General features: G+C 36.2%; 1 protein-coding gene across 6 annotated transcripts in view; it reads right to left on the bottom strand.

Moving 5' to 3' along the window:
* Nucleotides 1-1209: 1209 nt before the first annotated feature.
* Nucleotides 1210-25709, bottom strand: part of LOC105390333 (diuretic hormone receptor) — a 111864-nt gene continuing 87364 nt past the window's right edge. The window contains exons 4-13 of one of the 6 annotated variants that reach the window (XM_048627642.1): nucleotides 22990-23167; nucleotides 20399-20492; nucleotides 19047-19149; nucleotides 16153-16233; nucleotides 12454-12533; nucleotides 11996-12118; nucleotides 10694-10882; nucleotides 4451-4617; nucleotides 1649-1757; nucleotides 1210-1351 (exon numbers count right to left, since the gene is read on the bottom strand). In XM_048627642.1, coding sequence (XP_048483599.1) covers nucleotides 1304-1351; nucleotides 1649-1757; nucleotides 4451-4617; nucleotides 10694-10882; nucleotides 11996-12118; nucleotides 12454-12533; nucleotides 16153-16233; nucleotides 19047-19149; nucleotides 20399-20492; nucleotides 22990-23147 — 1152 coding nt within the window. In that variant the 5' untranslated portion in view covers nucleotides 23148-23167 and the 3' untranslated portion in view covers nucleotides 1210-1303. The other 5 variants (XM_048627640.1, XM_048627643.1, XM_048627645.1 and 2 more) reach the window with 5 other exon arrangements.

Here is a 25709-nt window from a genome sequence, read left to right as displayed (position 1 = left end):
AGTTTGTCATTCATTTTCATAACATACATACAATTTGAATTACACACAATACTGTATCACTACAGCATTTTTAGTTATAGCTATCTAACACTCAAAATAATATAAGTTAATTACGAAGCTACCTAGCTTATTTAAAAATAGTTTTTTTCTAATCCTTAAGTCAATGTATTAAATTTTACAACTTATCACAAATCTGTACAAAACATGAATCGATATGCTATTTTATTTTACAAAGTAGCGTTTTGTTTCCCGATTTTTGTTCTACACTTATGTACGAATAATATGTAAGTATATCATAATATTTTATATTATACGCCTTACCAATTTTTTTGTAGGTAAGTACATTTATCATATTATATTTTTTGGCAACATTTTATTTTAAAGAAGTATATATTGAAATTCATACATTAAATATATCTCACGCGCTTACACCAGGTATACGTATACCATATAACTACACGTATATAATGTCAGCAATACAATATAACAGATTACAATAATATTATATATTTTAACTAGTAAAGTTCTCGATATAAATAAGACATTTCAACATTGACCAAGCTTTTAAAGATACGTATAATTTCGTTGAAGAGTAATTTAATAACACTGCACGGCATCAATTTCGGCAACCTACACAATTTTACTAACTTACAATTACTAGAGTTCGTGCCACGGCTGAATTCTTACGGCAAAATCTGGAACTTATCATACTATCTGAAATTTTTGTTCTATGAGTGCAGCGAAAGAGTAAATAACGCGCCGCGGCTATTAGTCTTCAGTGGTGGCGCGGACTGTATAAGAAACTCATTGCAAAGCAGAAACTAACTCACCGACAAACTGTTTCTGACATGAGGGTTTTGTTTTGGTTGTGTATAGCGCTTTACACACAAAGTGTAAATGACAAACTAATTAAATTTTCGAGTTGTTGTTTACACCTTGAAATATGGCGGTTAACAATAATTTCATATGAAAAGTCAGCAAATAAAATAGTTAAATCATTAAATTACTTACAATTAATATACCTCTACATAAAAATAGGTGCACATCTCGATCCGAACCGTTAAATTCAAAATCCAAACTGTCATTCACAATCCCAGGTCATTGACTCACCGCCCGGCGCACTGGCAGGTGGCAGAGAGTTTGAAGTGCACGAATTTGACAATGGAACGTTTGTCTCGTCGGATTTGAGAAAGGCGGTTGAGGTAGTTAGTGGAGCGGAGGCGGGGGAGGCGGGGCGGGGCGCGGGCGGCGCGTCCTCCTCGGGCAGTGTGCGCAGGCGCGTGAGCCTCCCCCGCCCGCCTCCTCACACCGGCGACTGGTCGCCGCTCACGCTCCCGCTCGTTATGTAGTCCTGGTAGATGGGATTCGATTAGTGATCATTTTATCATTATTATCGATTTATCGATTAATGACTTTTGTATCACAATTATTTTATATTTTGGAATTGAATGCATGAAATATAAAAACAATAATTAATTATAATACTACGTAGCCTGTGCTACGCCGTAGTAGCTACGACGTAGCTGCTACGGTACTACGCCGTAGCCCGTAGCAATTGACGCAATCAACTTGCGCACGCGCAACCTATCATTTTAACGTTAAATATAAAAAAAACTGTTAATGTAAATACAATCTTAAGTGAACTTACGGAACGTCGAACATCGTGTGGCGGCGCGAGCGAGGTCCGCGGCACCAGCAGCGTCGTGGTGGTGGTCTCCGAGGCCGCCGACTCGCGCTTAGACGGGTGACTGTACAGCCTGGCCCACATAAATCCTGATTTACATTGTAGTTTACCTTCTACTACTTCGCAATTATGGTTTTAAGTAGCTATATAAAATTGATGTGTTGCTGAATGCATTTCTAAGGCGGTTCACACACTTTATCGCCTCACCGCGCGGATTGCGCATTTTCCATAGACAATTTCCTCGCGGTGAGGCGGCGGTAAGCGTTTTTTTAAATAAACTGTCATTTTGCATACAGTGATAATCCGCCAACCGCGGCGGTGCGCGAATCGGTCAAGTGTGTGAATCGCCTAATGCACCGAGGCTTTTTCCCATTTTCTCTCGATACGTCCAAATGATCATAACCATTCATAATCGCCCTTTAGATTTTGTAAATATTTAACAGAGTAAGATTTTATAAAAGCGGATTTCCTCACGACATTTTTCTCCACTGTATTTTTTTATATTCGTAACAACACATTATGTATATTTATGTTTCTCGGAAACAAAGATACACTCGTTAATAAAACATATGAGAAACGTACTGGTACATTTTTGTTTGATCATAATACCTACTACTCATATGAATCATAGAGGAAATAAAGATATTGCTGATCTTATTCAGGGAACTTAATAGTCCAAGATAAATAGGCAGGTTATCCTTATTTACATAAATGTACAAGTTGTTATTTTATCAAAGGGTTCCTGGTAACAATTCCTCAGGGAGTACACCGTGTTCAGAGGGAGGGTAAAAGCCTTTCATAAGGCAAATGAAAACATGCTTACCTTAAATAAAATGTGGGGGCATTCATGCGAATCATTCCAGGGTTTACGGTTAAAAGGAGAAAGCGAAATGAAAACAACGACGAAAGCGGAAGCAAATCTATTTAATGTAACATCAAATTACAGAGTCCACATTGTTTGCAATTTCTTGAGCAGTCGCCTCATACATGCACTATGGTTCTATAGTCTGTTCAGGTACGCGGCATCATGGAACCTTGGCAAATTCGTCGATTGTTATCCACAATTGGGCCGGGCGCTTGCCTCAGAGCGTCAGCCTAATGGGGACAAAAATAACCGATCAAATATGGATTTGAATTGGAAGATATTGGCAAATTGAATTCGGGTAGAATTACCAAGTTAGATTGCAATGCTCGAGGCCACTAGTGGAATCACTTCCAGCATAATGATATTGATAACTTATGAAATCGAATCCGCGGGCCCGGTGCGCGGTGGCGCCAAAATGATATCGGGAAACCTACTTGAAGAGGAATAAATTGATTTCATAAGTAGGATGAGTATCAACGTTCTGTCAAAACTTATTTTTGTTTAGTTTTTCTACTACACTCACGTTTATGAGTAAGTTGGTGGTTTTCTCAATGGAACTTTTTCATTGCCCGTGAGTGTAAAATCTATTTTAATACATTAGTTAGATATCGCTGAATTAGTCAGAATCAGAATTAGTCAAGAACAATAATAATCCTGAGAATATAAGACACTTTAGCAGTATTGATAAATATTTATAGTTATGGCGGTCTGTGAATACTGTGTTTGACTAAATAGGTATAGAGGTAGTTGAAATAATAGCGATTTAATGCCACATTGCTCATGTGCACATTCAAAACCACTTATTGTCGATAATTATCATTTGAAACCTCATGTTATTTCAGCTGGTAATTGTTTGTTAATTGTGTGTTCAATTGAGCGGAAATTAATATAATTAGATTGGAATTTAGATTTATTGGAATGGATTTATTATGAATCGAGCCTGTCATTCAATTCAAGCAAATTTTCGGTTTTAGGTTCAAAATTATGGTATTTACCTGTAAGTATTCTACTTTCGATTGTGTCATTTAAATATAATTACTTAAATATAAATTTTAATTCTCTCCTATATTTTTTTTTGTAAAGAACATTCAATGGGGTTGTTAAATGATACGTTACAATTGTTCTGAAGATCCTTTCTAATGAAATTCATGCCAATAAACTATGAATAGTCACTCTCATGCTTGCTTATCACTACAATTTTGAAATAGTGCTGAATGAACTATAGAAATATTTTCAGATTTGCCTACCTTCATCTTTTCCATCTTACTGAAGAATAATGTTGTGATAGCAGAGGAAGACATGCAAGAAAGATACACAAAAGTGCAAAACAAAATAGTAAGAATACATATTTGAATTAAACAGATTTATTAAAATGGCAGTCAATCTTTAAAAGTCAAGTTTTAAAATTACAGGTTTTCTACATCCAACATAAGCGTCAATTATCTTAATCGTGATCATAGTTAATTTATTATGATTTCAAACCGCTAAAACAACAAAATATGTAAAACCTCAAAAATGACACAGTTGACTGCCTTTTCCAATCGTATAGTTTGCAAAACAGATAAATATCCTCACCCAGTGCATACAGTTTCATCCAAACAGTCACAGGCGAAAGTTAAATTACTTGAAAAATATTTATTCGATTCGATGAGGGCAATTCGAATCATCTTTCATTCCTCAGGCGATCATCATAAAACTTTGAACCCTGAGAGAGGATACTTATCTGCCGACTGTACATTAAGGGCTGATTTTTCAATAGTCAGATAAAAGTTATCTGAGGAATAAATATGATGCTGTCGCGTCTGAATGTTTGACAGTGACGGCAACAATTTTATTCCTCAGATAACATTTATGTGACTATTGAAAAATCAGCCCTAAGTCCACCAATTACTAGTTCTCACCTGATGCTCTCAGTCCTGGACCGCGGCGACCAGTCCTTGGAGTAGCTGGCGCCGCGCCGCCGCCCGCGCCCGATGGCCCGGCCCGTCTTCCAGCGCTCCACGTGGTACCTGATCGCGTGGCGCACCTCCGTGTTCATAAAGCAGTAAAACAGGGCCACCGTGAAGCCCTGGGGAGAGAGAGAGAGGGGTGTGTGATAAAGCCGTAGAACAGAGCTACCGTAAAGCCCTGGAGAGAGAGAGAGGGTGTGTGATAAAGCAGTAGAATAGAGCTACCGTGAAGCCCTGGAGAGAGAGAGGGTGTGTGTTAAAGCAGTAGAATAGGGCCACCGTGAAGCCCTGGAGAGAGAAAGGGGTGTGGGACTGACTCTTTCTTTCTGATTTCTTGTGGATACGCCAATAGAAGCATTTTAAAGCTAGCATTCTCCGATTCGCTTCTAAAAAATCTAGTTTAAAGCCTAAATGAGTGTCGGCTCCCTACATACAAAATTTCATCAAAGTAATCCAGCCGATTTCCCATGAAAGAGAACTTAACAAACATCCATAATCACTAACAACTTTCGCGTTTATAGTATTAGTACTTATGATAAATCGTAGTAGTACTTATGGTAAATTCTAAATTGTGGTTCTTAGTCATCATAAGGATTATAAGTATTATGAAATCTATGTTTTTCCCACTTTGATCATTATATAATAATAATTATGTTATTATAGCTGACTTGATGATAACTTGTTCACTTACTGTAGAAATAAATCAGCAACCGCAATTTTATTCAAAAAGCGTTTTAATCTTTGAACATCAGTAACAAAGAATTGAAACGATTATGTATTTCATTCTAGTAATTTACTACCAAAATGGCTTTCAGAAAAACGTCTGCGTGCCAAAAGATAAGCGTCAAATTACCACTTAGGTTGCACTTGTGTTGCTCTGATTAGTAAACTACCAGTTGGCAGGGCTAAGCTGTAGTTAAGCCTTTATAGCGTATAATTGTAGATGTAATCAAAACATAATTATGCAGGCGGCTTAATCATGATTAGGGAGCTGGGTTTAGGTATAAACTGTCTTTTGACCTAGCTAAGATCATTTTGGTTTATCTTATTTATGAAAATTTTGGAAATGGAATTTCTAATGGGTTGCGCCGCTAATTACGCAGATTTAATTTTACAAAATGAACATAAGTAAGTACCGCAATATTTTCATAACATACCTATTTTACTATAGAGGATGATATTATATGATAAGTACCTCTCTAACCTTTCTTTTGTAAGTGTATTGTAACATGTAGGTACTGTTGATGTGCCTTATATAAATAAATAAATATTACATAGCATACATTATGTTAAAATAAACTTATTAAGAATTCCGAGCTTATAACCAATAGAATAATAATACCGTGTATAGTATGATAATAATAATAATGGTTACGGCAAAATACTGGTTGCTCTGACATGTCTTACGTTTAATGTAACGTTTGTAACATGAACGTTGATGTTCCTTTGTTTCGACGCTACTCTCCCACTATCTCACCAAGGTACGTTAGTTTAAGTTAATTTGAATAGAAAGGTAATTGTAACTAAATATAATGCCTGAAGCGATCCCTGCCGAGGGCTGACAGTGCCGTCTTCACATGAATAACGGTTAAATATACCGGTTTATTAAATTCCTGAATATGAAAGTATAATTCGCACGGCCGTTTGTAAGATAAATCTGCCAGTCTGACAGTAAAGAAGTTAGGGGAATACCCCACGTACGGAATGAGTATTTTTGTAGAAACCTCTTTTGGGAAATGGTAACATTGTTCGGAGGGCGCAACAGGGAATTCGGGTCTGTAACTCATTTTGAGACAGATTCCCTCACAATTTCGCTGGACGGCAGTGTTTCTTTTATTATTTAAAGAGGTTTAAGACTGAGCTACTCGCCGAAAGGTTCTGGCTGAAAGTGATAATAAAAGTTTAACAAGCGGCGTTTGTTTTGCGCCGACTCTAACAATGGAGCTTGGAAGCCGAAAATGTAACGTCAGCAATGTTTTGAGAAAGTTTTATGAAAAATTTGGTAGGTATATTTAATTAAAGACTAAGTACACAATAAGTACTTAGATTTGAAGCTGATGTATTATTATATTATATATTAGTCATCCATTAGTCGTCTGTAACTTTTAAAAGATGTAGAGATGATCTTGGAAATGCAATACCACGTTATTCGTGAGTGTCATATAACTATTGGATGCTGTACGCTCAAATCCCCACATAAAAAAATAATAATTAAACGAAGATATGAAACTGTTCAGTCTCGCACAAGCGGACGGTACTGGGTCCATAATGGCAGAGGTAGGTACGTAGCCGCGCAAGTTTCACAAAAACTTGAGCTAAACATTTTCGCTCCAGGTAGGAACATAAAGAATTCTTTTCAAAGATATTCCGCCTCAAAGGTGAACCTTTATGAATGCTAGTTTAATCCAGTTATTATTATCCGAGGAATAAACGTTAGTAGCAACAAAAACGGAGCCCGATGTTTTATTTATAGATTTCTGAAACAGGGAAGGCAGTATTTTCTACTAGGAATAAGTAAGAATTGTCCATGGAAAAACCTGCTTATATTTTATTTATTATTTGATTGATAAGCTTCTAACATTTCTTTGTACAGTAGATTTATTGCTTAAGGGCTTAGCTATAATAAGTTTACGAAAGAACATTTCATTTATAAGTTAGGTTGTTACTTGTTTCGATTTCGTTTGAGATAAATGAGTTGTTTCGTGCTAGATTAGATTTTTGTTAACTCGATTAGATTTAACTTCGAAGATAGGTATTATCCAATATTTTTATTGAAATCTTTGCTGCTCACGTCATAATGAACAACTATATATTTTTAGATATATTTTTTTCCTGTAAGGTTGCAAATTTTTACACAATAGTCATTTCCAGTTCATTTTGAGACACATCAACATAATAATACAAACTCAATAACATTTCTGTAATAAACATAAGTTAGTTCAGTCGCACAGAGGAAGGCTCTATGAATATTCATACATTTGTAGGTAAGTACTGAAAGCCAAAATTCAGATTCATCACAAATTTGTACGGGGAATGAATTACTTTATGTCTATTTGCATAACTTTACATGTTAGATAAATGAAAAAGAATTAACAAAACACATATAATTTTATTTTCGCTTTAAAAAAATGTTACAGGAATGTTATAGATATTTTGTTATAGGAATGTTATTTTAACCGAGGAGCAACTCAATAAACTTGAGAGACTACAAAACTTCTGCATTCGGTTCATATATGGTTTGCGCAAATATGACCATGTTTCTGAATTTCGTCGCAAACTCAAGTGGCTCCCTATTCGCCTTCGCCGGAATACCCATATTCTCTCTCTGCTTTATTCGATACTGTTTAACCCATCTTCACCTGCATATCTTAAGGAACGTTTTGAGTTTCGTTTCACGACTCACAATAGAAATCTGCGTTCCAATGAAAACCTGCGAATAAATATTCCGTCCCATACAACCAGTTTTTAATCAAACTCTTTTACTGTCCAAGCCATCCATCTTTAGAACGCTCTCCCCTTGAACATAAGGCAAGCCCCATCACCTGCATCTTTCAAACGCATGGTAAAAAACCATTATCTTCAAGAATAAATATATTATTTTATTAATCTATGTTAAATTCTATTTATCTAATATATTTTTTGTTGTATTAAGCGTACTTTGAGCTGATATAGGTATATTGTATATTTATCCATACTATATATGTATATATATATATATATATATAATATATATATATATATATATATATATATTATATATTTACTTATTTATGTATTTATTGTGTGTATTTATATGAGTATTTAATTAATAATAGTTAGTAAGTATCAATGTTACTTGAATATGTATTTTTCTTTTTAAAATATTATTTGTAAATACACCTTGTAAATGCCCTTTTCTATGTTTAGTTCTTTTCTTACAACGGTTGTCTGGAAGAGATCGCTTTTAGCGATAAGACCGCCATTTGTGCATCTCTGTTATTTAAGTTAGATTTAAGTTTTTTTATGGTGTGCAAATAAAGATTATTGTATTGTATTGTATTGTTATAGGAGTTTAGGTACTTAATTTTTGGTACCTGGAACGAATCTCCCGCATTAAAACCATTAAAAGTAATCTACTCGCGGTGCACACTGGGCTATAAATAGAATATGGCGAATCCTTTAATCGTGAAAGGATTTTTCAAGTTAAATTAATGAATCCAAATACATTATCGTAATGAAAGCTTCACGAAGAATTAAATAAATAAAATTAATAATACTTAACTAAGTAGAATGAAAACGAGTCTATAAAAAAACGCTATTCTTATAGTAGTGCGGGCCGCGGTCCACAGTCCACAACACAATAAGCTCTGCCATTTGTAGCTCTATACCCACGCCCACTCTACCGAGTACACTTTTGCGGATGACTGGCCGCTCTATTCAATGCAATGTGGCAATTCTAGAGCGATTGTGATTACTTCATTGTTTAATATGCATTGTTGGCGGATTTACTGGTTGCTTGTTGTGTAACTTGAATATGGATCCAGTTACTCATTATCCTTGACGAGAATTAGGATAGAAGAGATGAGCTTTGGAGTTGTGCGGTGCGAGGATGCAGAGATTTATGTTATATTGGCCATAGGTGATGGAACAGCTAGTGCTCCTATGCACACACACTTGTAAAACATCGGCACTATGGTAAAAATTCGGCTAGGAGACATTTATATTACTATGGAGAAAAATGCAGCCTCCTAGTAACTAAACGATAAGTAAATATACCGTATCATTGCAATAAAATGTTAGCAACACAAATAACACATTTACAATATTCATAAATCTTTGTATGATTAAACTGCATTCTATCTCAATATCGCTTTGAAAACGTTTATATCACTGAATCAGTACAGTGGTGGTATATTTACTCTGGAGAGTGCAGGTCCCGGGGAGCTGCTATCTGTTTACTGAGCGGCTCTGCCTTCGAGTGCTGGAAATACCCTGTAGTCCGGTCCGTATCAGGTTCTTATTGTGATAGTGCGACCTAAGACTTTAATATATGACCTATGTATGATAAAAACACAGAAAAGTAACATTTGAATAAGGAGTTTCAGTACATATTTATAAACCTGTATAAGTATAATACTTTTAGTTAAGATTGTTAGTTTATTAATGTTATGCTTGAATCAAGAGATAGACAAACATTTCATTTATTCCAAAACAAACATTATTCGCTTCTATATTCTGAGTAACTGGCCTCCCAACTCGACTTCCCATTTCGAGCAAATACTATAATAACAACCAACAGTGAATCAAGGGGCAGTTTCCATTACTAACTAAGTTACTTACCTCGTCTATAAATAGTCTAAATGGAAATGCAACTACGGAAGGCAAATACTCGTTAATACTAAATACCTAAGCTCCGCGAATTCTCATAGCAAATTTGCATTTGAATGCTTTATTAAAGCTTCTTCATTAGAATGCTACTATGAAAAGTCATATATACCTACTATTATACTAACTATGTAAGTATTTTAGCTATAGCTTGACATCATTAACACCATGGTCATCATCATCATAAGCCAATAATCGTTCAGGGCTCAACAACGTAGTGTGTAATTTTGTTAAATTAAATAGAGCTATATTCCATGTTTACTTTCAAACCGGTAAAATATTTTCTGTTGAGCCTATTTGTATGTAATTGGAAACATGTTACTGGTAGCTCGAATATTTATCATGAATATTAATTGTATCCCTGGTGAAATAATTATTTAAAAGCTTAATATTAAAACCGGAAAATTCATTTGTGTTTGCAATACTGACAAAGGTTTATTTATAAATATTGTGTTACTATCAATATCATCCACCGGACCACCGCTACACGTTTCTTCTGACCGTTGTAACCTGGCCACTTAGTTCAACTGCTGCTGCTTCTAATTAGGTTAGCTCCATACCTGCGTGGACAGCATACAGGCGCGCATGTTAGCAAAGGCGTCATGGCGGACCTCATGTAATGTCTTGGAAAGTGCGTCTTACACTCCATGCTATTGCTGATTTAGCCCCTTAGCGCACTAAGGTCGCGAAAGACCGCGGCTAGTGTAGGCGCGTTTATATGTATACTTCGCTCGTCGCGCTTCGTTCGCTAATCGCGCGCGCGCGCGCTCTATGACGATTTCATACTAATACACCTCTATGTATCTCGTCGCTACTATAATGACCTCATACCTGCGTAGACAGCATGCAGGCCCTGGTGTAGTCGAAGGCGTTGGCGAACCAGGAGCGGTCGGCGGGCCCGCACAGCACCAGCAGGTTGGTGATGCCGAGCAGCGGGATCAGCACCAGCAGAGCCTTCGTCGCCTTCCGGTACTGCTCCGTCTCGAGAGTGTTGGCTGAGCGCAGCTTCGTTATTAACACCTGGAAGTGGGTAGTAAGTAAGTGGAAGGTGGTTAAGATAAAAGGGGTTAAGTTAAAGTTGGCAAATTAAAAATGGGTTAATTAAAAGTGGTTAAATCAAAAGTGGTGTCGATCTTGTGTTCTATGAATTTCATAAATGCTTTAGTTTTAGCTACCGAAAATAAATCGCCTTTGCATAATCTCAAAGCAGGACATGCCCTTACATATTATTAAATTTCTTTCAAACACACCTAGATTATAATAAACCTATTTATAATTTATGTTTTAAGTTCAGAATTAGTTTTGATATTAGCTATATTCAAGGAATACCTACAATCAAAGTTCCAAAAAAATACGAAAAAAATACTTTTTTATTATGTAAAATGTTAAAAAAATCCGAATTCCAAAGCAATAGAAAAGGATCAGAGTACCCATGCATCGATACTCAATATGAATAAAAATAACTTTCTGTAAAGTAGAAAATTTCTCACTGCATTCCAGCCCACATTGTGTTCATAAGTTATCATCTTTTCCAACGTGGGTTTATTTTCAGCAATACTCGTATAGGCACATATTGGAAAATTGGTAAATTCCATGAAAGGTGAAACCGCAATTTCCATTCAAACAATATATAAGCCGCAATATTTTGCAACCAGTGGTTGTTGAGGTAACGAGATAAGCGTTTATAATTATTATTTAGATAACTGAGGTGATCTGTACATAATAGGACCATGCAGTAATTAATTAGTGTTTTGTTAGCCAGCCCAGAACAGTTAGCTTAATCAGTAGCTATATACTATACCCTGTAAAATTAACAAACCACCTATTCATTCATTTGAATCATTATTGCGGTAACTACTTCGACTCTGTCCTAGTATAAATTGACCCTAACACGTGCGGTCACAAAATATCTTGGGCTTGGGTTTATTCTATGGCAGCTGTAAGCTGCAATGTCTGTAAACTGTATGTATACTCCTTTTAGTTAGTACACTGTACCCTATTTCTATCTCTTTTAGTCCGTTTACCCAGAGTTTGACTGGAAGAGATCGCTATAAGCGATAAAACGTATTATGTAAATTTGTTATTATTCCTTTGTGTACTCTATCTAATCTATCTATCTGTAACTATACATACCCACATAATCCGGACTAAGAAGAACAGGTTGATTGCCAGCCCCGCCAGCGCCGGCGCCTTGTGGATCCAGTCCACCTGGTGCTCGTGCATCCACAGACACATCTTCGACTCGCCCGGCAGCGTCAGCTGGGGGAAGGCCGGTAGAATAGAATAGGGTGTCACTTTCAAATAACTGCTGGACTGTTGACCATTCACGGGTAGCCGGTAGTGGCTGGATGAGGCAGGCCGAGGACCGAGTGTTGTGGCGCTCCTTGGGAGAGGTCTATGTCCAGCAGTGGATGATTATAGGCTGATGATGATGATATAGCGTTTAAAATCAAGACAAAGTCTGCCCCATTAGTATCCTACCTTCTTCTTAGCCTGTCAGTAACTGCTGTTGATACGTTACTCCGGCATCATCTTGGATTACTATATTACTTTACGAACATCCTGTATAGACCATACTATGTTTGTCTTACCTCATCAGGCCCGGTGGTCGGTCCGACGCTCACGAAGCACCTCGCGATCACCCACACCGTGATGAACACTGCTGGAGCTCCTGATGAACAAAAGAACACGTTATTTGAGTTACGTGCAAAAAAATATAAAATAGTTTTTTTTTGTTTTAAATTACAGTTGCGGAAATTATGACCTTGTTTCGTCTAAAGTGTTGTATGATCTGATCTCCTACGAGTATACTTGTAGGAAACATTATAACCAAGTTCCTAGTCAATACAATACAATACAATACAATACAATCCTCTTTATTTGCACCAAAAAAACAGAATCAATAAAAAATAAAACTTAAAAATAACAACAGTACAAAAAGGCGGCCTTATTGCTTATAGCAATCTCTACCAGACAACCTTTGGATGGAAGAGAGTTATATAAATTAAAAATAGGATTAGAGGTAGTTGTGGTGCAAGAGTATAATACACTACTTAAACACTACATATACTAAATAAACAAACAAAGCAAGAAAATAAATACAATATATATATACCCATATAATACTATATACATATACCTACACAGAATAATACATGATATACAGCAATAATATATTCAACTAAGACAGAGACTTTAGGTAGTGCCTTTTGACCCCTTCTTTGAAGGAAGCCACAGAAGGTGCACGTCTTATTTCCTCAGGAAGAGCATTCCAGAGCAGTACGGCCATCACTGTGAAGGAATCGCCATCGGAATCGCCGTCAACCCATACGCAGTCTCACAAAACCGACTGTTCCGCACTATGTTACTGTGCGTTATCAGATCAAACATGAAACTCACACAATAATAAGCTGGGCTATTAAGCACTATGGGAGGCTACTCTTGCTTGACGAAATACGAACTTTCCAGCAGCTGTCATGCAATCGGTACGATTAATGAAAACTCGCTCCACGTACACTCACGAGTAATGAAAAACATTACCCTCCTCCTTCGGCAGTCGGGTAAAAAGTTCCAATGACAATAGCACCGAGTTACTCCTAAACGGAAAAGACTAGAGCCTAATGAAGCCGTCTGAAATATTGAAGTAAGTATATTTAATAGTGCATCAGAATATACCAACTTAAAACGTAAATATTTTTAATTAAATTCTAAATATATGTTTTTAAAAATTGGATTCATTTGGTGTGGATTTTCTCATTGGCGACATATTATAAGTTGATTTTTCCTTGCAGTGTATTTGGTAAAGCTACAGTGACCCTCTCCAAATTGTGAACACGTGACTTTCCACTCGGTTAGCGCGCATGACGGCGCGGGGTAGTGGAGCAAACGAATTATGAGTACAATCGAGATAAGTGTGACTGATAGGTGGTTGATTGGAACAGCCCGAAGCAGATTTGAGCCCGAAGAGCCATCACGCAAATCGAAATGGAATAATTTGAAGTGCGTACGTGTTTAGTGTGTCCGTTGTGTGACAAAATCGATTGGTGCTTTGGTTAATCAACATTTTTACCTCTAAAATATACAGGATTATGTAAAAAAATGGTGAGCCTAACGGCACGCCCGTAGTACTCATAAAGTCATTCTTAACCATTTTAGTTCAACGTCTTTTGGAAAGAAAAAAAAACAGAATAACCCTACGTCAACTTCTTTCGGCTGTGTTATTTATCTTTCTATAATGTGATATACCTGGTTAAAAGTACCGGAGTCACACAATTCGATATCTACGTTATAATTAGTTTTGTAATTATGTAGAACAATTATTTATGTTTCCCGGAGAGTAATGTAGTCATGTCTAATTAATACATTAAACCATATAATTTAAAATGAATTTCCCATCTCTATAAGTAAGTTATAAGTCCTTTGAAGTAATACAATTATATAATTGAAAGCCTCCCTAACACAGTGCTTCCTATTGAAATCGTAAGTAGGACAGATTTGAATGAACGTTCTTAATAATAGTGACAAAAGGAAGCCATAATATTGTATCTTATACGTTCATATTTTGCATTTACTAGACTAGGATTCATTTCACCTTGAAAGATTCACCTGTTTGAATTGCAGAGTAGAAACACTCTTTAGCCCGCCTTATAATAATGTATAAAAAACATACAACTTATAAATAATACAAGACAAAGTCATCCGAAATCTTCTGTCCGCTCCGACGTGAAATATAGGAACAAACAAACAGAAAAATACCGAAATATGTGAAAGTGTATCACATTTATAATATTAGCGGGAAGAAGTAACATTTTATGCCAGCCTTGATTTCATTTTCGGCTTTTTTCAGTTTCATATACTTACATAATATTATACTTAAACGATGTATGGGTTCTATGTGTGTTATACATATACTGATATATGATACTAATAATTATCTTAACCATCTGTGAGAGGGTTCGCTAATTTATCTTATTACTGTAAGATTAAGCGGTTCGGGCTTTGTTAAGTAATATTACCTACTTCAATTACGTATGCTTTACAGGATATGAAATTTGTGATGGTGAGACATTTGGGAACAAGATTATTTTAAACTTCTTACTAATATTACCTAAGTGTTTTAACAATTAAGAATCTTAGCTTTGTCTCAATTAAAACTTAGCTTACTTAGCGATTTAACATCACCGTAAAAATACTTGCCAAAATTAGGTAAATAAATCTATATTTGTCATAAGGAGGAAAAATTTACAAGAAAAATCCTGTGTTGTGCATGAGGCAGCTGCTTTGAAGAACAGGTAGAAAGGACTCAGTATTATTATCACAATATTTCCGGTTATCCTGATAGCGAGGGTTTTTTTGCCCCTGTTGTGATATTGTCTCAATGACAACAAATGATTTTGTATTTTTAATAATTGGGAACGGAAGGTACCCATATTATAAGTGTTAAAATTTAGGTTTAAAATTTAGTAAAGATAAAATAATACTAAGTAAGAGGAGCAATAACGTCTCCCAAAGGATCGCCTTCAAACTAACACAATTTCACTTCTACGAACTGTAATCTCCACGAAGGTTCAACAGCATGCAGTTGAAGCAAAGCGACCGGATACCTAATCGGATACAACACAAGCAAAGAGGTCAGAACCGCAGAGCCGGGTAGAGCCGGGTGGATCCGGGTGTGCCCGGGTAACGCAGTTGCGACCGCCGACGACCCCAGGGTCGTGGAGGAAATTGAGAATGAGCTTCAGGGGGTCGCTCTAGCTAAAGAGAAACGAGGTTTTGTAGCGCTGCGACTAACCACGACCCTTACTCCGGACGTACCGATTGTATGACAGCTGTTGTTCGTTTGTTTTTTGATAAGCAAGAGTGACCTCCTGCTTTGTATCGAGGGCTGCACGCATTGAGCTGTTTGTGACAGCGTCTGCAGTGATTCAGAGTTTAAGCTTTTGTTTCCTTGGAATCGTGAAGAGAGAGCGAGAATTGATATTGCTAACTAGGTAACTACGTAGATTTATCTATTACAAAAATAAGAACTTTGGACGGTGTGATTAAATTATGCAATGTACATTTTGAAATTGAAGCTATTATTACTTATTAAGTTAGAAGTTGTAGACGTAAATATTAACATAAATATTAACATTTATTATGATAGTAACGTAAATAGAACTTCGAACTTTTTGTAAACACAAAAGCATCGACTTACAAAACAAATTGTCTATGTAAACACGTCCCTGAAAGTATAATAATTCTACCAACATACAAGATATATTCAAATAAATACGAAAAGGCAAACTCACCCCATCCTATCGTCGTGTAGACTTTCAGCTTTATGTTTTCAGCTGTGAAGGTTTCCACAACCAGCATGTAGAGATAAAGACCTGAAATAAATAAAAAATATGAGTATCCAATCGGCATATGAATCTCTTATTTGTTGCCGCTTCTGCAGGGTTACTCTAGACAAAACATGAATGGACTTGCAATCGGTACGCTCATTGCATATATCACAAGAGTTTTTCGTAACAAGAGTGCTTAGTTTTTCGTAACACCTGCTCTGCACGACTTTGAAAAAATATTTTTCTTTACGTTTAATATGTATTGTTTTCTGTGATTGTATTTCTAGTAGCTTTAGCTTGGTACAACCTACAGTGAACGCTATCTCTTTCACGTGAATTTTTGGTATAGGGAGTTCAGTGACACCCAGTCGACTTTTATAATATTATTTTTCCGATTGCGATAGAAATCGAGGGCGTAGTTTTCCTGATACCAACTACATTTTCCATGAGCAGACACTATTCTGGTTCCTACTGTTTTATTATAGATATTGACATTGGCTCTGGCTGTTCACTTCACAAACAAAGTAGCAAGTAATCCAAAGTTATGGAGCAAATACCCACGCGCTTTGCCCTCACAATGCCCTCAGCGAATATTCAAATAATCCATATTAATTGCGTTAACTAATTTGGATTATAGTGCGTGAGCCCCCACGGATTTGTCGCTATTAATGTATTCAAGTGTCAGGCTGTTATTCGGAATTACATATATTGGATACCTACTGATTGGATATTACATTTTCTCGCGAGCTTCGCTTCGCTTTAAAAGGTTTTCCGTAGGAATTCCGGGACATAAAGCATTTATATAATAATAATGTCCTCCTAGCCGAATTTCGGCCACGGCGGCCAATCTCAATTGAGATCAGACATCTACGCAGGAGTAGATTATAGTGCCCAAGTGTGTGCGCAGTACACAGGAGCACTCTCTGTTCCATCACTCTCATAGCCCAATGGGACGGATTGACCGACACGACTGTAGAGAGCTAGGCGCAGGACCGACTGCTTTACATGCCCATCCAACAGCATGGATCGTTTCACTGTTTCAGACATCAGGTGATCAGCCTTCTATGTCCTAACCAAACTTAGAACCACAATTTAGAAACACAAATTGATGGTCCCACCCGGGAATCGAACCCGAGACCTCTGGGTCTTGAAGCGAAGCTTCTACCACTAGACCACAGAGACAATTTGTTTATATAGGATGTTAGCATCCTACATGTCAAATTCCATAGAAAATGGATCAGCCTTTTACATTACAAACTTTCACGTTTCACGTTGTAATCCTGGTGAACCGCCTCGTCTATCGCATAACCTATCGACAACTGTTAAAATTATACGTGGTACGGCCACAGGATACCCTAAATACGATCCAAAGTTGATTCAGCTGTGGACTGGAGAGCTATCAAATCATACAAGCTATGATAGTTTGAATAGCATTAGAATCTCTAATTTGTCACTTTGAAGCCGAGTTTCTCACCCGAGAAAGCCAAATTAAGCCCCATTTAAGAACAGAATGCATCGTTGTGGTTTTCTGAATTGTCGTAGAATTGTGTAGCCTATATCTATAAATCCGTGCCATTCGACATAAATTACAATTTGTAAAGGACGATTTCAGTCGAAAATACGATTTAGTATAGAAAATACGGATATTGTTATCCCGTTTCTACGTCCAGATTCGGTTTCCGTCTACCATTCATTTAGATTTATTTACAGTTTCCCTTATTTATAAGGTTTCTTAGAGCCCATGTTTGAAATATTTAGTGGGCGTAGCAAAGACTTCCGTTTTATATCCATTATGAAATAACATTGTACTTATATACATATAAAAATATAACAGCTGAAATTGATTTTGTCAAAAAATACACGAGTACTCTTAATGAAGTCTACATTTTAGCGCTTCTTTGATACTCTAAATCTTAATTTCCTTTAGCATATTATAATAAGATTTATTATACAGACACACAAAAATAGGGAGTACAAGAGTAGAGCCTCTACCTGAACTTCAGTTAAGTACCTAGGTATACTCAACGAAAATGCAGTAAATCACAACATTGCATTCCATATTCTCAGGTGTGAAACTTACAGATAGCGTCATCTTATGTTTGTTTTAAAATACTAACTATAATTTTGTAAAATTCAGTAACTACACGAGAAATATACGAACACATTCTTTGTCAGACCGATAAATTCATAAAAGAGCAATTTAAAAGCATTGTATATTTTGTATTGAATTAATGTTAATAGGTATTAATAGCATTACTATTGTTATTATAGTCGTTTGGAATGGAACAAAGACTATAAATGTCTCATGATTTATAAGAACAGAACAAAAATCGATTAAAGTAAAAAATGTAAAGAGCCATTACGCCCTAATTAACTTTGTACAATTTCTTTTTGTTATGAAAGGAATATTACTCATGCGTAATGTAATTCTAAATTAATTTCAACTGAGATTACTGCTATTATGAAAGCCGAGTCTTGTAACTTAGTTTAAAAGAAAGTCGTCGTTTCATTTTACTGCTGATTGTATGTTGGCTTAACCCCCCTGTAGGTACTTAGTTCAATTATGTGATAATGTAAAGGTCTAAAGTTAATCATCACAAAAATACACATCATCTTGTTATACAGCTGAGTTGATTTTCATATATCCCGTTATCTCGTCAACGTAGTGTAGGACGCCCTCCGGCTAGATGGGGTGTCGACTTGCGAAAGGTGGCTGGATATGATAGGATGCGGAAAGCTAAAGATTGCATCCAGTGGCATGCTTTGGGAGAGGCCTACGTCCAGCAGTGGACTGCTATAGGCTGATGATGATGATATCTCGTTGGCCGTACACTTCACCTTAACCATAAACAACTTACCCTCAACGAGCATCCAGAAGAAGTTAGTTAAATAGAAGTAATGCATACAAATAACTAGTATCATGCACGAGGGCTGGTCCGTCTGGGCCTCCTCGGACATGTTCTGAAACAAAGTGATCATGATCAGAATAATAATTAAAATAATCCCCATAGTAAATGAGAATGGCCAAATCTGACCCGCTTTGCAGCCACTAACGAAACCTATTTTTATTCAGTGATAAAAGTGTTCTATATGAGGGAAAAATATTTAAAAAAATCTAAACCACGTTTAAAAAAATTACTTAGTATGAGGGAAATATCTAGTCAGTACAAAGACTTGATCTTTCAGCCCCTATAATATCTTCGTTCTCCCATGCCTCATAATAATAAAATTTACAGTAGGATATACTGTAGTCATGGGCTACACATCAGTATATTATGTTTCATCAATGGCTGCTCTGGCGGGTCATAGCGCCTTAGAGAAATGGGCATTCTCCTTTTACTTAATATATTTTTTTATATAACTGAGCTTATTGAGGTGTAAAATGGTTTTTATTCGTACCAATCAATAGCAATGCGTTACTTTTAAAACTTCACAGTACATGTGCCAACTTTTATGTGTTTAAAACAATATAGCATGAAGGTATAATAATAATATTGTGTTCCATTTCTTTTTTCTATATTATACCGTATTTGCCTTGGTTAGAAAACGCTTTCGCAGATGTATTTTCTATATTCACATATACTGTAATAAAGTAACTGTTAGTAATCAAATCTACAATGAAAGTCAATTTATTCTACCTATAAATAAACAGTTAGATTAAGCTGCGTACAGACCGGGTTTCGTTGACCTTCGTTGCTGAAATCTGCCCTGTATTATGTATGATAAATATCCATCGTTGGGCGTTCGTTGGGCGTTCGTTGGGCCGGTCTGTATCCAGCTTTAGATACATCCTTCGATCGTTGAACTCACTAGCTTACGCTGAGTTGCACGGCGGAACTTTAGACTAAGTTTGACCATTTATGACCATAATCTGTTGCTGCATTCCCAGATACGGATATAAAGTGACAGACATTTAAGAAAGAAAATTTTAGACAGGTCTTTAGAGTAAATGAAGAATGTCGAGGACAGAGTGTTTTGTGATTGTGTGGCCTTTTTATGAGAGACCCATAATATTATTACACTAGCGAGCGATGAAAAAGTTGCATTCACAAATTTTTGATTCCAAGTAGGTACACAATTTTTTCGAATGGCAGATGGCCTTTTAGTAGGTTAGTTCTTTGGCTGTATGTAGCTGGCACTTTTTCTTTGCTTGCGAGTGTATGTCTCATTATCTACTTACACAAGTTTATAAAAGTCATCGGATACTCACTTGTAAAGCTAAATTGAGTATCCAACTACACGCAGACAGAATATACGTTGTCATCAGATTGGTGTGTATTGTATTTCTTAAACATCGGAGGTCTCTGAAAATAAGAACATTCAAATTAATGATATTGCTCTACAATTAATTTACTATTAAAGAAAAAATTACTACCATCTTTTAAGTACCTGTTGCATATTTAGCGTTGTGAGACTCTGTTTTTAGCTAGCCCTATTCTGTTTAAGTTTTAAAATTTGGTAATACGTAAATTGGTAATAGTGTTGAGACAATTAAAAACCAATCTACTTTCTCCTCTGTGGCCCAAATCATTGGTGGATCAAATCTGTTTCATTCGAAATTTTAACGTTTGCAATTTAGGGTTTATTGTCATTCAAGACGCAATTGAGTCATAAAATATTCTCTGGGGTTCTGTGTGTTAGAAGTAAAAACGAGATTGCATTACTTTGTAGTCTGCCGTCTGTCCGTCTGTTCACCTGTCTGTTAAGATCCACTACCGCCGGAGCATTTGGGGAAATCGAGTTAAACCTATGACGTAGAAGATATCTACATCTATATGTTAAAATTCAAAATAATAGTTTATGTCGCAAAAAACGCTTAATTTGAACCATTCAATAAAGAAATGCATAACGTACAACTATAAAATAAAATAATATACGTAATATCGCCTTATTACTATATAATAAATGTACCTATTAGTAGCGTGGAATACCCTATTTTATGCAACACGAGAGAAGATGGATTCGGTGCGAAAAATTGAGAGTTGTGAGATCATTATTGACTTAATATAGCAACCGCACGCAATATCGATACTGCTTAGGTATACATACCTTATTTACTATATTTCCTTTATATATAGTATATGAATACAAAGAGTGGGTTGGTCAAGTTCCCATGAAAACAGAATACCGTCAAATTCATATTCTGAGACCCGCATGCTCGGTACGAGAGAACTAAAATGAAATGAACGCAGGCATATTGTTCTATGGCTCTGAATTTAGGTCTAACAATGGAATTCAAAGTATTCATACCGGATTGTGTTGGAGGTAAGGATGAATAAAACATAACTTTCAAAGCTTTCAAAATAAAGCTAAAGGCCACGGCGCTTGGAAAAGTTAATTTTCATAGTAATATTTTTATGATATCCTCTTCATTTTGTTTTTCTAATGTTGCACTAATTAATTAAATTCTTATTACTCTGCATGGTATTATGTGTTATTAAACGCAGTAGTTCATCTATGCTGTGCTATAATATGAATAGTGGAATACTCCTTCCTTATACAAAAGATTTTTAGTATACAGTGTGTTGTTTTTCGGACCCGACAAACTTTAAGGGTGGACTCTACGAGTAATTTCATCGAGAAAAACCCCCATATGTGGGGGAATCCACCCAGAAAAAAAGATTCTAGATACTATTCGCTATGGGCCGTTTCCATATTATTATGTCTCGCTTGTAGATTATTTCAGCAACAAAAAGTACCTGTGTACCTATAATGTCCGTATTCGAAAGGTTTTTCTAAGTCAAATAGAAATATTTAAATTTGTACATGGTTTACTGGACACGAGTGTGGTTGGCCAGAAGGTATTATTTCAATTGCGGATCTAGAAAAGCCGGTACATTATTCAGAGCAGACCCCAAGGCACTGTAAAGGATAGTGTGTGGTCAGACTTATGTGGCTGGTACTTTAGCATTCAACACTACGTATCACTATGTGTAATGTTTTAAATCCGTGACAAGTAAAGGTAATTAATAGCGTGAATTAAACTGGTGAAAAGGTTAAATGCACCCATTTTAATGAAACACGGGAAACCACTTACTACCTACAGCTGCGTGTATAATACTTTGAATTTTAACCTTTAGATTCGATACCACTCTATGAAATTTTAATTACTTAAGTATGCTATTTAAAGTACTTACCGTATGTGGGCTTGATATATTAAATTCCTATTTCAAAACATAAAATACAGAATAATAAAGTAACAATAGAAGAAATGGAGTAAAAATTCCGCGTAACTACTCAAAGATTTCTTGCACCATTGAAAGTCGAAACAGGAGAAAGCGTAAGATTTTCTTTTCAGAGTGGAGAAAAGCACAATGGACGAGTATTTTTTCCTATTATTAAAATTGTTAGCCATTATTATTCAGCGAGACTCAGTGGGCTGCAGTAATCCGCGTCGTTATCGTCTAACTCTACAGTTTAGATTTAAATAATTTTCTTTCTTTCACCCGCCATCTTGGAAAGTTTAAGTAGGCCGCGTTTTTTACTTGGAACTAGTGGATCACTGCAACGCACACTGGATTATATTATTTATGGTTTTATTTATGCATATAAGTACCTATATTTTGGCCACCGAGGTACATGAGGCTGGTGACGTCAGTGGAACCACACAGTATACAGGGTGGAATGAAAGCACTCACTTGAAGTAAAGGAACACTAGTACGGCGAGCGACAGCACGGCGAGGCTGAGCGAGTACCCGCCGAGGTAGATGAGGCTGGTGACGTCAGTGGGCGACACGTCCATAATCCGCTCAGTGCTGCAGTAGAACCACACAGTATACAGGGTGGAATGAAGGCACTCACTTGAAGTAAAGGAACACTAGTACGGCGAGCGACAGCACGGCGAGGCTGAGCGAGTACCCGCCGAGGTAGATCAGGCTGGTGACGTCAGTGGGCGACACGTTCGCGATCCGCTCGGTGCAGTTCGCGAAGTCGCTGTGGTTGAACCACTCGCCGTCCATGCAGAGACGCGACGCGTTCTCTGAGGGGGAAAGGGTTTTTTGCACTAGTAGTACAGGAGTACGTTCTTATTCGTTTTTTTGCGTTATAGCTGTGAACTAGAGTAAGCGCTACCACTGAAGTCTTTCGGAAAAATCAGGAGCTAACCTGCCCTATCATACTATCTGACATTTAGTTATATGAGTACAGCTACGCGGCTATCGGGGTTCAGTGGTGGCGCGGACTCTTATCAGCTCATACATCACATAATTATTTTGGATTTAGGATACATTATATAATTAAACACACAAGTCAGCTTCTAACCGTCTAAAGCTAAACATTCTGTAAATATACACTGCTACAAATTCATTAATATTGTAGTATAGTGTTATTGTGCGTTCGCTTTTCCGCGCTAGCTTCGCACCGATCTTATAAGGTTTTCCGGAATTCCCACGGGCAATATTATTTTTATAAGTAGCATATAACACTCAAGGATAGTGTAGAATTATAAACATTATAATCGTGTAAAAATACCTAAGTATTAGGCAATAAATGTTTTTTACATTGTATAATATATCTTTAGCGGTAAACATTCGTAAGAATTAGTCACTAAACAAAAAAAAGTTTTAACGTACAGTATTTGACACATCCTCACAAAGTAACGAAATGGTAACGAGAAAAATATTATTTGAATAATTTACTCCTGCTTATACGAATTACAATGTCTTCATGAATATAATAACTATAGACATCCACTCTGTGACGTAACCTGCCTAGACCTAAGGATTTTAGTGTAGGTGAAATAAGTAGGCGAAGCAGAGTCCAGTTAAAAAAAAATAAGTTTATTAATTTAAAAAATACCGGGCCAAATAAGTTCGATTCCGTCAAATCTAACACCTGACCGCACTTCCCTCGAAATAACGTCGGGTATCTCCAGCCGTGTGTACGTGGGATTTGTGCTGGGATGACCTTCTTCACGGGGGCGATTAGCAGGTATATATTCTTCTTGGTCGGCCGACCGACGGTTAGGGATTTAGCCCGAACGTAGTTCCCTGCAAATCCATGCACGTATAAGTTACACGGCAATTTTATTGGATCACCACGACAATGTACCTAAGGAATGCGGTAGAAAATAAGTAGGTAGTGTCGTGGTGATCAAACCAGATACGGAGTTTACAATGTGTACGTGATTCATGAAACGAAGGTACCTATTAAAAAATTAAACAAATAACGGTCAATTCATAATAATTAAAAAAATACTAGATAACCCGACCATGCAATGGATTTATTATGGAATGATGATGATACATTGATAAAATATGCAGCTAAATGATTTACAATGATTAGGTCTCAATGAATTATAATATTAACTAACTTAAAAGCCACCTAAAAATACTGTTCACCACTTACCCAAATTTAGGGGTTTCTCCTGCATTGAATAACTAGGTATTATTTAGTACTATGTAATTATCACTTATAAGTTTATTGCAGCACTCAGGCAAATAAAATAAATATATTATCCACTATTTAAACGAGGATTTATAAAAATCAGAGCTCGACCAGTTGTTGCGTCGGTGGCGGTTGGAATGTCACGTCGCGGAGTCGTGGAGTCTCCTACTAATATTTGACAATGCGAGGGTAGCCGGGCGCGAGCGATGCGCGGTTATCTTTTTATTCGGTACCGTTAGCAGAGCGTTTCGTTACATGTATTAAATTATTAAGAATGATATTGATTGACTGTTTTACATTTTATAATATTTATTTGTAAATACTATTATAAATGAATAGTACTTTACTGGTAATTAAAATAAGATTTGTAAATACTATTATAAGGGAATAGTAATTTACTTGTAAATAATAATTATATTTTTATTAAATTCATTTCATGAATACCTACTATTATAAGGGAATAGTAATGTATTGTAAATAATTGATTAAATACATAATTTTAGGTTAATTTAGATAAAAAAATAACAATATTAAATAATTGTGTTCTAAAATTGTAATTATTTATTTAATTTAAGTACCAGCACAAGTGCAACGTTACAACTCATACCAGTCAATGGCGGGCTCTCGCATTGTTTGATATTCCCTTGAAGGTACGAAATCTATAATAATATGGCAAATCTGATTATGGGTTGATTTCTGAAGACCTTTGTCACTGTCATGAACAAATGCCTTTGGGATATTGATGATATGTCAGTCTGTCTGTGCTTGTACACTTCATGTTATTGTATTGATGTCACACAGAGAGCTACTTTCATACATCAACGCGCTAATTAATCTATAATATTATGTAGTTAGCGAGAAATGTTTCTTGTAATTTGATTCGTCTCTGTCTGACATAACAATTAGAGAAAATATCAGTAGAATGTTGTGTAGGCAATTATATACGTATATAAGTACCGTATTTTATACATAAAACACATACATTGGTTGTTAAAGTGTAAAGCTTATTAATTTTATTTTATTTATTAGTGAAACAAATTTAATAGGAAAATTATCACAGAAGAACTTACAACTAAATTACCAATTATACATTATATTTCAACTATACACCAAAATGTTTATTGGATTCTTATTAT

The sequence above is a fragment of the Plutella xylostella genome, chromosome 19, assembly GCF_932276165.1.
Source record: "Plutella xylostella chromosome 19, ilPluXylo3.1, whole genome shotgun sequence".
Lineage (NCBI taxonomy): Eukaryota > Metazoa > Arthropoda > Insecta > Lepidoptera > Plutellidae > Plutella > Plutella xylostella.
This window is presented reverse-complemented; position numbering and strand designations above follow the sequence as displayed.